The sequence below is a fragment of the Neovison vison genome, chromosome 11, assembly GCF_020171115.1.
Source record: "Neovison vison isolate M4711 chromosome 11, ASM_NN_V1, whole genome shotgun sequence".
Taxonomy (NCBI): Eukaryota; Metazoa; Chordata; class Mammalia; order Carnivora; family Mustelidae; genus Neogale; species Neogale vison.
The window spans coordinates 189,149,600-189,165,435 of NC_058101.1; the positions used below are offsets into that span (position 1 = coordinate 189,149,600).

At 37.5% G+C, this 15,836-nt stretch overlaps 1 protein-coding gene across 1 annotated transcript; it reads left to right on the plus strand.

Moving 5' to 3' along the window:
• Window positions 1-6,607: 6,607 nt before the first annotated feature.
• FGF20 (fibroblast growth factor 20) lies at window positions 6,608-15,374 on the plus strand. Its single transcript, XM_044223991.1, has 3 exons — window positions 6,608-6,893; window positions 12,344-12,447; window positions 14,655-15,374. Exons 1-3 carry the CDS (start codon window positions 6,608-6,610, stop codon window positions 14,898-14,900), a joined length of 636 nt encoding a protein of 211 aa, XP_044079926.1. The 3' UTR covers window positions 14,901-15,374.
• Window positions 15,375-15,836: the final 462 nt, after the last annotated feature.

Sequence of the window (15,836 nt, forward strand, 5' to 3'; positions counted from 1 at the left end):
CAATAGAATAAAGATAATCTTTTCAATAAATGGATGTAGGAGCAACAGGATATCCACATGCATATATCCATATACATATTTAATATAAACATATTTATAAATATGTATATTTAATAAATTAGATACAGACCTTACAAACATCACAAAATTTAGTTTAGAATAGGTAGTAGATCTAAGTGTGAGATAAAAACTGTAAAACTCTTAGAACATAACATAGGAGGAAACCTAGAGCACCTTAGGTATGATGATGACTTTTTGGATATACGAATAAGGGTGCAATTCATAACAGATATACTTGATAAGTTGGAATTCATTAAAACTAAAATCTTCTGCTCAATGGAGGTTAATGTCAAGAGAATGAGAAGACAAGCCACAGACTGGGAGGAAAATTTTGCAGAAGACGCATTGATAAAGGATTATTATCCAAAATACATAAAGATCTCTTAAAATTCAACAACAAGAAAAAAAAAACAGACTAAAAAAATGTCCAAAGACTTTCATAGAACCTCGAAGATGTCAAATAAGCATAAAAAAAGATGCTCCACATTATATGTCATTAGGGAATCACCAAGTAAAACAACTAGGTATTATTACGTACCTATTAGAATAGCCAAAATTAAAATCTCTGACAATGCCTAATGCTGGTGAGAATGTGGAGAGATAAGAGCCTTCATTCAGTGCTTGGGGGAATACAAAACTGTACAGCTACTTTGGAAGGCAATTAGGCATTTTTTAAAAAGATTTTATTTATTTATTTGTCAGAGAGAGAGAGAGAGAGAGAGAGAGAGCACAAGCAGAGGAAGCAACAAGCAGAGGGAGAAGCAGGTTCCCTGCTGAGTAAGGAGCCCAATGTGGGACTCGTTCCCAGGATCCTGACGTCATGACCTGAGCTAAAGGCAGAAGCTTAACTGACTGAGCCACCCACGCAAACCCAATTTGGCATTTGCTTGCAAAACTAAACATAGTCCAGCATACAATCCAGACGCCACACTTGTTGATATTTATTCAAAGGAGTTGAAAACTCATGTCCATACAAAAAATACACACATGGATGTTTATAGAAGCTTTGTTCATAATTGCCAAAACTTGGAAGCAACCAAGATGTCTTTCAGTAGGTGAATGGATAAATAAATTGTGGTATATCCAGACAATGAAATATTGTTCAGTACTAAGGGGTAACGAGCTATAATGTCATAAAAAAGAAACGGAGGCATCTTATATGTATATTATTAAGTGAAGAAAGGCAATCCAAAAAGGCTACATACTGTATGATCCAAGTTACATGACATTCTGGAAAAGGAAAAATTTTACTGTCTCCATAGACAGTAAAAAGATCAGTGGTGCCAGGAGTTGGGAGGGGGTCAGGATGAGTGAGTGGGTATCAGAAGATTTTTCCTGCCCTACAACTACTCCATATGATACTATAATGATGGTTGTATGTCATTATACATTTGCCTAAGCCTGTAGACTGTCCAACACCCCAAAAGTGAACCCTGCAAACTATGAACGTTAGGGGACAATGACGTGTCACTATAGGTTCACAATCAACGTACCACTCTGGAGGAGGATGGGATCTCTGCCTGGCTCGTATTTGCTGTGAACCTAAAGCTGCTCCAAAAAAATAGTCTTAGGGCGCCTGGGTGGCTCAGGGGGTTAAGCCTCTGCCTTTGGCTCCTGTCATGATCTCAGGGTCTCTGAGCCCCACATCAGGCTCTCTGCTCAGCAGGGAGCCTGCTTCCTCCTCTCTCTCTGCCTGCCTCTCTGCCTACTTGTGATTTCCCTGTCAAATAAATAAATAAAATCTTTTAAAAAATAGTCTTAAAAAAAGAAAGATGCTCCAATCCTGGACCCAGACATTTTCCATGGATCATTCTGGTGGGAGATTAAATCAAGAAACTAAGATCTAGACAGCAAGTGTGCTCATTTGCTTCTAGTATATCTCGGCACCTAGGCTCCATTAGTGGTCAGAGTGGACACACACGCATACGCACATATACATGCTTGTACCATATGCTAATCCTGGTAACTGTAATTCCAAGTTGACACTGCAGGATTCATTTAGTCTTGTCTACCTTCATATCTGTGTCTCCATTCTCTAACTGTGAAACATGCAGCTTTCATTATCATCGATATATTTGCTCATTTGTTCAATCTTACAATATATCCATCTAACCTCCACTACTAAGAAAAACAATTTTAGTAACTGAAATTTAGTATTCGTTCCTGTATTTTTCTTTTGGTCTTAGACCTTGGTTATAATAAGAGTCAAAGAACTGTATTTGAAAATTACTAAGTATTTTTTAGAAATTATTATTACTCCCTTCTGTGTGGTTATGTGATTCGTTTGAATTCAGTTAGGTCATTTGTTGCCAGTTTTATTCCCTACGGCACCCCCATCCCTTCTTATTTTCTTTCACTTAAAAAAAATTGAAACATTAGTATTTCTCCAAAAGTCAAAACTCTATGAAAAGTTCTCAAAGAATGGTCACTCCCTTATCTCTTCTATTTCATTCACATCTATCCCAGATAATTAATTAACCAGGTAACCAATTGTGTTGGTTTATCTATGAACCAGTTTCTGATTTATCTATTCTATGTTTATTTTTATTTTTTTTTGAAGATTTTAATTTATTTGACAGAGAGAGACAGCAAGAGAGGGAACACAAGCAGAGAGAGTGCTTGAGGGAAAAGCTGGCCTCCCACTGAGCAGGGAGTCCCATGCAGGGCTCGATCCCAGGACCCTGGGATCATGACCTGAGCCAAAGGCAGACACTTAACAACGGAGCCACCCAGGAACACCAGTTCTATGTTTATTTTTTAAAAAGAAAAGACATTTACATGTGGAAGTTTCTTTTTTCCCCTCTCTCTTTACAAAAAAGGTAGCACACTATATGTAAAGTGTGCTCAAGCTTCACTTTTGATTAATAATATCTTCTGGAAATACTTCATGTTAGCTCATAAAGGTCTTTCTCATTCTTTTTTTTCTCCAGCTGTACAACACTCCATTGTATGAACGCATCATAATTTATTCATTTAGTTTCTTATGTATGGAAATTTATGTTGTTGCCAATATTTTGTAAAGACAAATAATAAATAATGTTAGGCAAATATACTTATATTTTATTGAGGGTGTAAGTCGTGGCTTTTACATCAGCTCTTTTTCTTTTTCTCAAGTTAAACACATGTAGGAGAATCAAAAAGCACTGGCTTCTTTTTCATGTGTTAAAAAGAAAGATTCATGACAATATGCTTGCTGAAAAGCCATACAGGAATTATATGGTCTGGAAAACTGTAACTACATTTTGTGGAAGTATAAATTGTACCACATATTTGTATAACAGCAAGGCAAGTGTGGTCTCTAGGAAGTAAAGGTGAAGTTGATTAGATTGCAGTGTATACTTAAAAGTTGAATAATGCACTCTTGTAAAACACTCTTCAAAATTATTTAACTTCCCATGATATCATCACAGCATGTGCAAAAAAAAAATCTTTAGTGTTATCTTTTCCTGTCACGTGACTAGTGCAAACAAAAGAAATCCTTATCTTTTTGTTTCTATTCTGGCCCTTTATAAAATGACATTAAGCACTTACACATTAAAGGTTTGGTTCAGGGAAAAAAGATTTATTTTGTATTTTAAACAAATTATACTTTCCAAATTATGAAGCAAAAATGTTCCCAACAACTGAAAAGTCTAGCATCTTAAATGCACAGAAAACTTTATATAGTTTTAAAACCACTCCTGTGTATTTTCACATTGAAGTCCCATAGCAACCTCAGGCATAATGAACAAGGCAAGTAGTTATATTGTATTTCTTTTACAAAAGTTGAAACAGAGGCATTTAGAAAGTTTAAGGAAATTGCCCTGGGATGTAGGACTCTGGACTAAACCCCTAACTAGAATCTAGGACATTTTTTTTTTCTTTATAAAGTGGGATGTGCTTATCTAATAGGATTAATGTGGTGATCAAATAAAGTAATGCACTTGAAAATGCTGACGTTGTAGAAAGAGGGGGGTAGTTCTATTATTGGAGTATTTGGGGTTTGGTGACCATGGGTAAAATTTCCTGATGTTTTTATCTATAAGTAACACAAGAGACTTAAACAGTCTAAGAGCTATAGATCATACAGCAGGACTTAAAGTGTTCATATGGGAAAATATTTCATAGACTGAACAAGGACCTCAAGGAGCAGGTGACGATGCCAGAAATCCACTGTGGAATAATTAACAGTATTATATGTTGTACAGAACTTAGACCTTGAAACGAACCTCATTAAAAGGTACCTGATCTTAGTTTTAAAACCTTTAAGTATCTCTTCTGTGAAAGTAATCAATGTATGCGCTGGCTACTTTAGTTATCCCGCTATGAGATTCACACAACTTTGATCTAACTTTCTTTGATTTAACACTGCAATTAAGAAGATTTGGTTCAAAGTAAAAGCTCATTGGTTGGTGTTTTACACTGATGTGATAATGTTTACACAGATGTGCTTTGAAATCTTGCTTATGGTGGATTTGAGGGTCCTACCATACGACAGACTGCTGTTATCTGAAAGGTGAGCCAATATGACTTCTACCTGGTACAACCTTTAAAACAGATGTAGAATATACTTTTCTAAAGTGATTTATCTGTTTATTGTTCTTAGCTAGTGTTTTTGCTTTATTTCATATCTATCAACAGTAAATCACTTGTTTTAAGGACTCTTTTATAACTTGGTTGCACAAGGGTCAGTACTTAGGGCTGTAGTGATGAAAAGATGTAACTTTACCTACTTTAAAACACCTTCCAATTAATAACAACACACACACACACACACACCACAAAAAAACAAAAACAAAAACAAAAACAAAAAACGTTCAGAGCAAATAAAATAAAGCAGTCACATTCATCTGTGCTCCCACATTCAGACTTTTGCTGGACAGACCAACTAGACTGCAAAATTAACTACCAGACTGAAGAACTAAACTTTAGCCATTCCCTAAAACTTTTTGCTCAGGGGGAGCATAAATCTGCCAAATGATTCTCAACTCTTCTGCCACTGAAAAATTTTAATGATCTTGAATTGACTAGTGGTACAAAACCAAATTTTAAGGATCGTATGGACAAATATCCACCACCTTCACTTCAATGACTTTTTATTTTACAAATAAGCAAAGGCACGATTGATTACATTTTTACCAGTAACTTTTCTTGTCTCAAAAACATCAAAAATCAATACGATTTACTCATCTTTATAATTAAAATGTGAGCCCCCCCCCCAATCTAACCTTAAAGAAAATGCCTAATCTAAAAAGAACAGGGAAATGCTCTTAGGTTGGGTAAGGAATATGAAAAAATTCATTTTCTGTTTGTGGCAAGTATAAGAATGTAAACCATTCTTATACTTTTCAATCTATTTGGGTTTACCCTCAGTCCTGAGAGTCATGATTATATTATGTTATCATCTTATGTTGATGAAAAGTCCATGACCTTAGCACACAATTTAGAACTTCCATGTAGATATAAGGCAGTCCTGGTTATATCACGTGCTATCTGAGTCAAGATAAACATTAAAGAGAACCTGGGAAGGGGGGGGTGTATGTGTTCCTAACCTAACCTTGATTATGTAAAGAAAATCCCCCATCTAAATGATAAAAGAAAAAAGTAATGCTTGTACATTTTATTAGTGTTTTAAAATTAGTGAGTTAAACTGTCAAAGCTTTGATTTTCCTTTCATGTGTGTCTGGGCAGGTCTAAGCCTCAGGTAACACCCTTTTTCCTTCTCTCTCTCTTACCTTTCTTTGCACCTGTCCACTGCAGGCTCCCAGCAGCTCCCAAGGAGTCCAATTCTCCTCTTTTCCCCTTTTCCTCCTCCCGCCCACCCCCTCCTCCACCCCTCCTCCCACCTTCTCAGCGGCAGCCCCCCTTCTCCTTCTTCTATATACCTGCCAAGCTGGGCTCCTTGTTAGCAGCGATCTATCACTGCAAAGGAGCTCACATCAAAGGCGGTTGCACAGCAGTAGCCGAACAGCATCACGGTTGTCCCAAAGACAACCCCAAAGAGGGGCCTTCGCTGCGCCTCCCCGATGTTGCTGGCTAGCTTTGGCCAAGTGTGGGAATGATTTTTGCGACAGCATGGATAGAGAATCGTCAAGGGCCCCTTTTGGTCACTTCCGAAGAGCAAAAACGTGTTGAGAGGAGACCGGTTTAAGATTTCAAACAGAACCTCCCCAGTGCGCATGAAAGGACTTGATTAGCATATGTCAAGAGGACCCGCATATATACTCGCTGTGTATGTACGCAGGACTCTGATCTGATCAGTTTGCGGAGTTGGAGCCTCAGCCCCCAGCCCCAGCCCCAGCCGGGTATTGGCCGCGGCCGCTTATAGATGTTCCTGCAAAGCCAGCAGCCGGCTCCCACCTACCCAAGGAGAGAAGATCGCTCCAAGACAGTGAAAACTCCCCTGCTATCTCAGTGCAAAGTCCATTCAGCGACCTCACAGGAGTAACCGGGTCTTTTTGCGCCTGTTTTGCTCTATTTTTTCTCCATTCACGTCCCCATCCCCGCTACATTTTTGACTGGGGTCTTCTTGTTTCCCGGATCCTCCGCCTCTCCCCCTGGCCCTTCCATGGCTCCCTTAGCCGAAGTCGGGGGCTTCCTCGGCGGCCTGGAGGGCTTGGGCCAGCAGGTGGGCTCGCACTTCCTGCTGCCTCCTGCCGGGGAGCGGCCGCCTCTGCTGGGCGAGCGCCGGGGCGCGGTGGAGCGGGGCGCCCGCGGCGGGCCTGGGGCTGCGGAGCTGGCGCACCTGCACGGCATCCTGCGCCGCCGGCAGCTCTACTGCCGCACGGGCTTCCACCTGCAGATCCTGCCCGACGGCAGCGTGCAGGGCACCCGGCAGGACCACAGCCTCTTCGGTACGTACCGGTCCCCCGGCCCCCCAGACCCCCGGCTCCTCTTCTCCACCCGGTGCTGAGGGAGCTCCCGGAACCCATCCGGTTCGAGGTGCGGGCTGGGACTGAAGGGCGGGCCAGCGCAGGGACAGGGAGGACTTTCCTGCTCGCTTCCCGAGGCAGTCTCTAGCAGGCCTGCTGCTCCAGACGCTGGGGGGCGGGAGGAGAAACGGTGGGTGCTCCTCACCCACCTTTCGCCCTGCCCTTTTCTGCTTCCTGGGACCAGAGCTGGACTCGGAATCACTTGGACTTGGACTCGGGATCTTGCACTTCTTACCTCGCCGGCAGTTTTCGTTTTTTGGTTTTTTTTTTTTTTTTTTAAATCCCGATGTTATTTTCTCCTACTTCCTCTCACGTTTCCTCCAGTACCGTTTTCTTATCCAGAATTAATATCGCAAGCCTTCCGCTTCTTTAAACATGCCCCACAGCTATGCAGCTTTTAAACATGCATTCAGGGCTCCTGTTCAGAGGGTCGCGCTCTTATCGGATGGGGGCATTTATGTAAATATTCACTCAAAGAGGTAACAGATGAACTTTCAGGGAGCTACTGGTAGGCTCACCTGTAGGCTCACTGGTAGGCTCAATTCTTTGAGCTCTTTAAGTTCTACTTGGGCGAGAAAAGGAAAACACACACACACACACACACACACCCCACCCGGCTGGCTACTGAGCATGCCCAGTGGTTCAGCCAAGCTCCTCTTAAGAAATTGTGAAACGGGAAAGCAAAGATCTTAGTATTGACCGTCTGTAAGAGGAAATGGGAAGCGAAAGAGGATATGGGTGGGAACACATAGAGACGTGTTTCTGAATGCCTCCAGCAAGCCCGGGAGCAGAAGGGGTTAAAAGAAAGAAACAAACGAAGGATCCTTGTGACACTAGGTTGGGAAATCATAGGTCTCTACTGTTAATTACTCCCTAACGCTATGTGTGACCAGCAAGTGCCTTCAACAGTCTGAGGCTTAATTCTTTTCTGTGCAATGATGGAGTTAAATTAGGTGATTTAAAAATGCTCTCAGGTTCTAACATCTCAGGATCTTTTACCCCCACTGCGGGAGTTTTCATTATATTAGAGTTAACCCGGTAGCATTCTCAAAGGATTTTTGATCATCAAACTTGGGACGTGACTGGAGAGATTTATTGTATTTTTTAAAAGTACCATTTACTCGTTGGCAGCAACGTGAAAGGGCGCAACATCTGTCTTCCTTTCTTTTTCTTTAACACTGAGGGATTCTTTGAGAATCTCATCTCTGAATGGCCCTCTCTTATCTTGTCCCCTTCCCCTTGTTCTTATACTCTTATTCCTTTTTTTGGCTTGCAGTACTCATTAAAACTTTGCAGAAGTGTAAATCTCGGTTTGAGGGGCATTTGTAACTCTAGATGTAGAAATGAGCATGTGGTGGTCATTTGGTAGCACTTAAAGGCTTAGAAAATTAACTTTTTAAAACCCATATGGTTGCAGCTTCCGCTGATCTCTTCCAAATTCCCATTGACTATGAGTCAAGAGTGTCATGACCTATTGGCCAACCTTGGGGTCACTTTTAGAAAATGGTTTCTAAATTGAGGAGGCTGAGATTCTGGTTCTAAAGAACTTTGCTGACACCAGGTGGCTCAGTTTTCTTGCTTTTAAGAATTACCGAACTCCATTCATTATCGAAAAAAAATCATCCAGCTACTAGAAAGATTTAGAAATGAACACAAATGTGGTAAGGCCTATAAGCAGAGCAGGTAGAAGTTAAGCTGAGGTAATACTCAGACTCCCTTCCCTACCCCCGCCCCTTGTGATACATAGTAGAGCCTTGGACATCTTTAAGACACTTGTGGTTCATAACTCCCCCATGACACAAGTTGCTTCTTTCAGATTGTGTCTCTTTATAAGACTATAGGAAGAGATATAAATCTATGGGAAGAGATTATAAATATTTGTAGACTTGATAACATTCATTAACCTGGTATTTACATCATTTCCTTAAAAAATATTTTATATCAATTGCTATCTTCTACAATATATTTTTGCTAAAGTTTTACATAATTATTTAGTAATTGCAAAAATATGAGTTAAACGTATTTTGTGATGGTTTAAGTCACTATGGTGGGAGGCTACATATCAAAACAAAATATCTACTGTTACACAAAGGGAAAAGAACCCAGGTTAGTTCTGATAGCCTAAGGAGGTTTGAACAGCCTCTGCCATTCCTTACAGCGCATCCTAGTGGCGTTGGATGGCTAAGACATCATAAGGGAGTAGAGGTGAGAAGAATGTTTGTTTCGCTTGTATAGCATATGCTTCTCTCTGTATTTGCCTTCTTTTTCTAGCACCTCAGTTATTCATTATGACCATTTTGGCATTTTTCCTTTAAACTCATTTATGTGCCATCAAAGTGAGAATTTTGAAAAAGATTGAGAATGGGTATTTGTGATGTTAAAGTAAGTAACATGTTTGATAGTTTATACTAATTTTCCCATGATTGATGATGTGAAAAATTCAGAATCCTGTATTTAAAATTTGAAAACCACATCAATAGAAGCTAAACAAAAAGGTGCCAGTGAGGTTAAAATAATTTCCTATCTGAGTTCCCTCTACATTTATGATAGAGTTTTTCTGCACAGTAGTACAGTAGGACGATTTTACCTAATATGTAAACATGGAATCATTACTTTAAAAAAAAGTTTAACCTGAGATCAAACATACTCCTTTAAAGGCTTTTCCTTTATTCTCCCCTATTCTCCATAGATTTGTCTGATGTGGTTGCATTGTGGGTTGACTCACCTGTTTATTATGATTCTTAAAAAGGCTGGCTTTGAAAATGATACCAGAAAGACAAAGTACCTCCAAGTCTTTTTATGGGACACTGGGCATTAGAAAATCTATCTAAAATCTGTGATTACCTCTTAAGGAAAGTTTTTCATGTCTACTCTTTGTTAAGGAATTAGCTTAGTTGCCACCTCATATTATAAATAAGAAAGACTTGTCAAATCCCATTTAAGAATCAAGTGATTACAAATTACTATGTGGTATACTATTTCCTTGAGGAGAAAAAGGATCAGAATTTAAAAGTGTGGCTAAAATCTTTAAGAGGAACTCAAAAAACACATAACCTTTTTCCCATCAATCTCTGTGAGCCATTGCAAAATTATTAATGCCTGATTAAGGATGAAGTTTTAGATGTTGTTTAATAAATTTGAAGATATGAATACAATTGTTCTAAAAATATATGTGATTTCTACAACTACAGATTTTTTACAAGATAACAGCATTATTTAAAATGAGAAGTAAAGTATAGGTGGTTTACCATTTATTATTGAAAGAAAAAATAGATACTTTATAAGACCCTTATATGATTAGCTTACATGGAAATGAAACATTTTTTGAAATTTATATTTTATTGTACTTGGAAATTGGTTCTTTTATACATCCTAATCATTTAACCAGTCTCTGGTTTTTGAAAGACAAGAGCATCTTAATGTAAGTCAGATATTTAAAGAGAATTAAGTTACATTATAGTGAGCCCTCATATACTTTTCCATTTGAATTTAACATTCAATACAACTTCAAGTAATTATACATTTGTAAGTATATCCTGGATGAAATTCTATTAATATTACCTTCTTTTACCAATCATGTTTTAGGTCTGTCTTTTTATTTCTAACAGAAACCACTCACTAATGAGCTTGACCATAGGTTTAATTTTTATTTACTCCCCACCTCTATGTTCATCATTCTAGTGACTATCCTATGGAGTCTGTGTCTTCCTGCTGTATCTTATCTTCTCTCTTTTGGCTCTCATTTAAGGGCACTGAATCTTTCAAGCCACTTATAGTCTATTTGGTAGTGTATTCTTGTTATAAGTTCCTTGATAGCTCTAGCGTTGTACATGATCTACCAATAGTTTGAAAGAGCTAATTTGAGCTCTTGAAAATCTCTGTTTAGAGCTTAAGAATCTATGTTTCTGCCAAATAATGAATTAGGCTCTGGACAGAATAGAACTCTCTGTATAAGGGTTAGCCAGATTTTGGACTTTCTCTTGGCCTTGGGAACACCACATGTCCAAACAGGAATCTGTACAATAAATCAAGATATGACTTAAGAATGAAAATCAGACTTAACAGTGCACATTTATATTGCTTGTACAGCTTAAGAAGGAGGAAAGGGGTGAAGGTGGAAAGCTGTTAAAGGCAATTTCAACCACAGAAATTATGTCTATATATATTTTCAACAAAGAGTCTAAAGAACAAGATAAAGAAATTATTCCAAAGGTTAGTGTGTACAAAGAAAAAGAGTGATGCAAAGGGAAGCAATATTTCTTTTACTGTGGTGTATTGATAAATGAAAATAATTTTAGAAAATTATTGATAACAAAATCTACTTGCATTCTAAAATTTCAGTGTTTGTCTATCATATTTAATGAATTATACAGTCCTTTTACTTCTTTGAACTATCATATTTATTTTTAAGAACCATGTGACAGGTTCTTATTACATATACTGTGTAATCTATAACATATAGATTACATATATAATATATAGATAATATATAATATACCTATATATCTATATAGATATATCTCCATTGGTTTTGAAACCAATGGATAGTCCTGGAGTAGAAACGCTGGATTAGGGCTCAGAAGATGTGAGTTCAAGTGTCAGTTCTACTAATTTCGAATTTCATATTCTTAGGCAATTCAATAAATCCTTTTGAGCCTCAGTTTCTTTATATGTAAAAATGGGGACAATAATATCTTCCATACCTATATTAGGGAATTGTTTTTTTTGAGGACCAGATAGAAAATATAAGTCAAAACCCTTTATAAACTATAAAACACTAATGTATCCATATAAGGTATACTGGCTGTTGGGAGAAAAAGATGGACTTGATTCATAGTTAGCAAAACCAAAACAAAACAATTAATAGAACATATGTAATTAACTAATGGAATCATAGAGAACTAGGAACATCTCTATTATGTACTAATTTATGATAATAATAGCTTCATTTGTTGAATGCCTAAATGTGTCAGTCCTCATCACTCTTCTGGAAAGAGGCATTTTGCTTATTTTGTACATGAGGAAACTGAACCCCAAAGATGATAAATGACTTGTGTGGACAGACTGGCCAGTAAGTTACTATGAAATTTTAAATTACTGCAAATTTCAAGGTACATTATGCAAGTCAGTCTGGTTTAAGGTTTTATACCTTTAACATTACACCATGATGGACAACTTTTCTTTTTAGGTTTTTTTTTTTCATCTGTAAAATGGGAAGATCATCATAATAAGATGACTAAATAGCACTTTTCAGCTTATGAAGGAGTTCTGCCTACATTATTATATTTAGCAATATTGGTTTACTCTTTGGAAGATTTTCAGTAATCACATGTTCATTAATAAGTATGTCATTATTTTGTTTATAAATACAGGTATCCTGGAATTCATCAGTGTGGCAGTGGGGCTGGTCAGTATTAGAGGTGTGGACAGTGGTCTTTACCTTGGAATGAATGACAAAGGAGAACTCTATGGCTCAGTATGTATTTTATTTTATTTTTTATTCTTATTTTTTCTCAGTACATATTTTATTTATTTATTTATTTTATTTTAATTTTTTCCAATTTATTTATTTTCAGAAAAACAGTATTCATTATTTTTTCACTACACCCAGTGCTCCATGCAAGCCGTGCCCTCTATAATACTCACTACCTGGTACCCCAACCTCCCACCCCCCCGCCACTTCAAACCCCTCAGACTGTTTTTCAGAGTCCATAGTCTCTCATGGTTCACCTCCCCTTCCAATTTACCCAAATTCCCTACTCCTCTCTAACGCCCCTTGTCCTCCATGCTATTTGTTATGCTCCACAAATAAGTGAAACCATATGATAATTGACTCTCTCTGCTTGACTTATTTCACTCAGCATAATCTCTTCCAGTCCGGTCCATGTTGCTACAAAAGTTGGGTATTCATCCTTTCTGATGGAGCCATAATACTCCATAGTGTGTATGGACCACATCTTCCTTACCCATTTGTCCGTTGAAGGGCATCTTGGTTCTTTCCATAGTTTGGCGACTGTGGCCATTGCTGCTATAAACATTGGGGTACAGATGGCCCTTCTTTTCACGACATCTGTATCTTTGGGGTAAATACCCAGGAGTGCAATTGCAGGGTCGTAGGGAAGCTCTATTTTTAATTTCTTGAGGAATCTCCACACTGTTCTCCAAAGAGGCTGCACCAACTTGCATGCTCATCATCATTAGCCCTCAGGGAGATTCAAATTAAAACCACATTGAGATATCACCTTACACCAGTTAGAATGGCCAAAATTAACAAAACAGGAAACAACATGTGTTGGAGAGGATGTGGAGAAAGGGGAACCCTCTTACACTGTCAGTACGTATTTTAAAAACATTATTGTAATTCTTAAAATTATGACTATTTTGCCAGTAAAAAAACAAAAACAATAAAAAATAAATAAAAAATAAAAGTGAAAAATACAAACCAATAATACATGTCAGAAGAAACATATAAAATACATATATGTAGAAATTAAATATTTATATTCCAATTAATTTCCATATGTCGGGTAGTAGTATACTAACTCAATTTCAGGTTTTTTTTTTTTAGAGAGTGAGCACACGCATGCAAGAGGGGTGGGGAGGGCCAGAAGGAGTGGGAGAGAGAGAATTTTAAGCAGGCTCCACACCCAGTGTGACCCTGACATCTCACAACCCTGAGATCATGACCTGAGCTGAAATCAAGATTTGGGCACTTAACCAATTGCGCCACCCAGGCACCCTCAATTATAGTTTTTAAGCCCCAAGCATCTACTGCTTTCAGCTTGCTAGTCTGCTTGCCTATTATCCTGAGTCTTTCTACTTCCCCCCATGTTTTGATTATTCCTACCAGAGACACAGAAAAAAAGTCAATTTCTTCTTGCCATGTTAAATTCTTTTCAGCTTCACATTTATTTAATGTAAATTTTCTCTACCTGTGATCATCTTCCATAGCTAAGTATTTATGTCGCTGACCTTCGTAAATAGGAAACGACTGAATGAAGTCCTAAGATATTGTGGACAACAACTGAAAATGGCAACTACATATCTGGTTGACCATATCTGGATAATTAAAGAGCCATGACTCAAAAAGTAACCGTGGTCCATCTCTTAGGATAAGATACAGTTCAACTTAAAAAGGCAAGAAATCATTGGGCCTTTACTACATTTACCTAATGTAACCTCTAGATGAAAGTTAATGATGAGAAATGTATCATCAACCAATTAATAAATACATTTAGGGAAGATATATGATTTGGAATGATGGTTTTGAATTAAGAATTTGGATGTTAGCAAGATCTTGACACATTTCAAAATGATAGTACAGACTTGCTATGTAGAACTTTCTAACAACAGAACAAGATAAATACAGGCTTGTTTGGTGGGAGAAAGATATAATGAAACATGGGAAAGTTCTGGATATTTATTAAGTATTTGACAATAAAACTGAGAACTCACACTTAATTTAAAATTATTTGAAATAAACTACTAAGAAGTTTAGTTGCCTGGAAGAATTCCAGGTAATGTAAGAACTAAAACAAAATAAAGCAAAAACAATTCATCCTTTCCCCCTTCTTTGACAAAGATATTATTGTAAGCAAGGCAATACAAATATAGAGATGAGACTTTTCTAAGGAAATTCTCACAAAGGTATTTTTTTAATGGTGGTTACCTTCTGTCTTACAGGAGAAACTGACTTCTGAATGCATCTTTAGAGAGCAATTTGAAGAGAACTGGTATAATACCTATTCATCTAACATATATAAACATGGAGACACTGGCCGTAGGTATTTTGTGGCACTTAACAAAGATGGAACTCCAAGAGATGGTGCCAGGTCCAAAAGACATCAGAAATTTACACATTTCCTGCCTAGACCAGTGGATCCAGAAAGAGTTCCTGAATTGTACAAGGACATACTGATGTACAGTTGAAGCACGCCAGTGTCTTCACTGAAGAGCCAAGCTACAAGCATTCTATCTCATCAGAGTTCACACCGTAAAATAGTAACCCAGGAGTCTTCTCAAAATGTTATGGAGTTTTCTACTGGGTGTCTGAATTTGGAAAGAATATTGAGAACAAAAACCACAATATTTTGGCTGAAAGTAGATCAAGACCTCTCTTTATAAGTGGATTAAATTCCCTTAGGTTCATTGGTTCAGTCCTTACTGGTAGATTGAAGCTGAAAAATCTGTTGAACTGTGGATGATGGGAACCCCACCTGGTTTGCTGCTGGTACCTCACCTCTCTGGATTATGTTTACTTCAGAAGTTACATTAAAAATAGATACTTCATGTTGAAGAGATGACACTGTTGACCAAGATTATTGCTACATGAAGTCTGAGGACCTTGTAGGCTTTTGTAGGTTACAGAATGGTATGTAAAAACTCTGGATGAAACATGAGCTATCGAACATGCCACATCAAGATGGAACATTTTTTTAAGGATGGACCTATTTATACATTTTCAATTTGCAAATATTTATTATATATATTTATTTATTAAAGAGTTTATTTTTTACTGGTATATGAAGATAATGCAAAGGAAAAAAAACCAACAAAAATTCTTTTATTGTGCCATTACTTTCTTGTGATGTCCTGAGCTGTAGAGAAGACATCCTTTTTGCAACATAGAAAACATAGAATAAAATCTTGAATTTCTTTTTAAAAATAAAGTATAGCATAGATGATACATTTTTTTGCAGCCAGTTGCCTTCTAAATGTAACATTGGTTCCTTTGGCTTAGAAAAATGTTTTATCAAATTGTATTGAATTCAACACACATTCAAAAGGGAATTAAACATTTTTATTTTGTCTTTTGGTCTCATTCCTTTTTAGGTGAAAGTTGTTCTACTTATATAACATATTTTT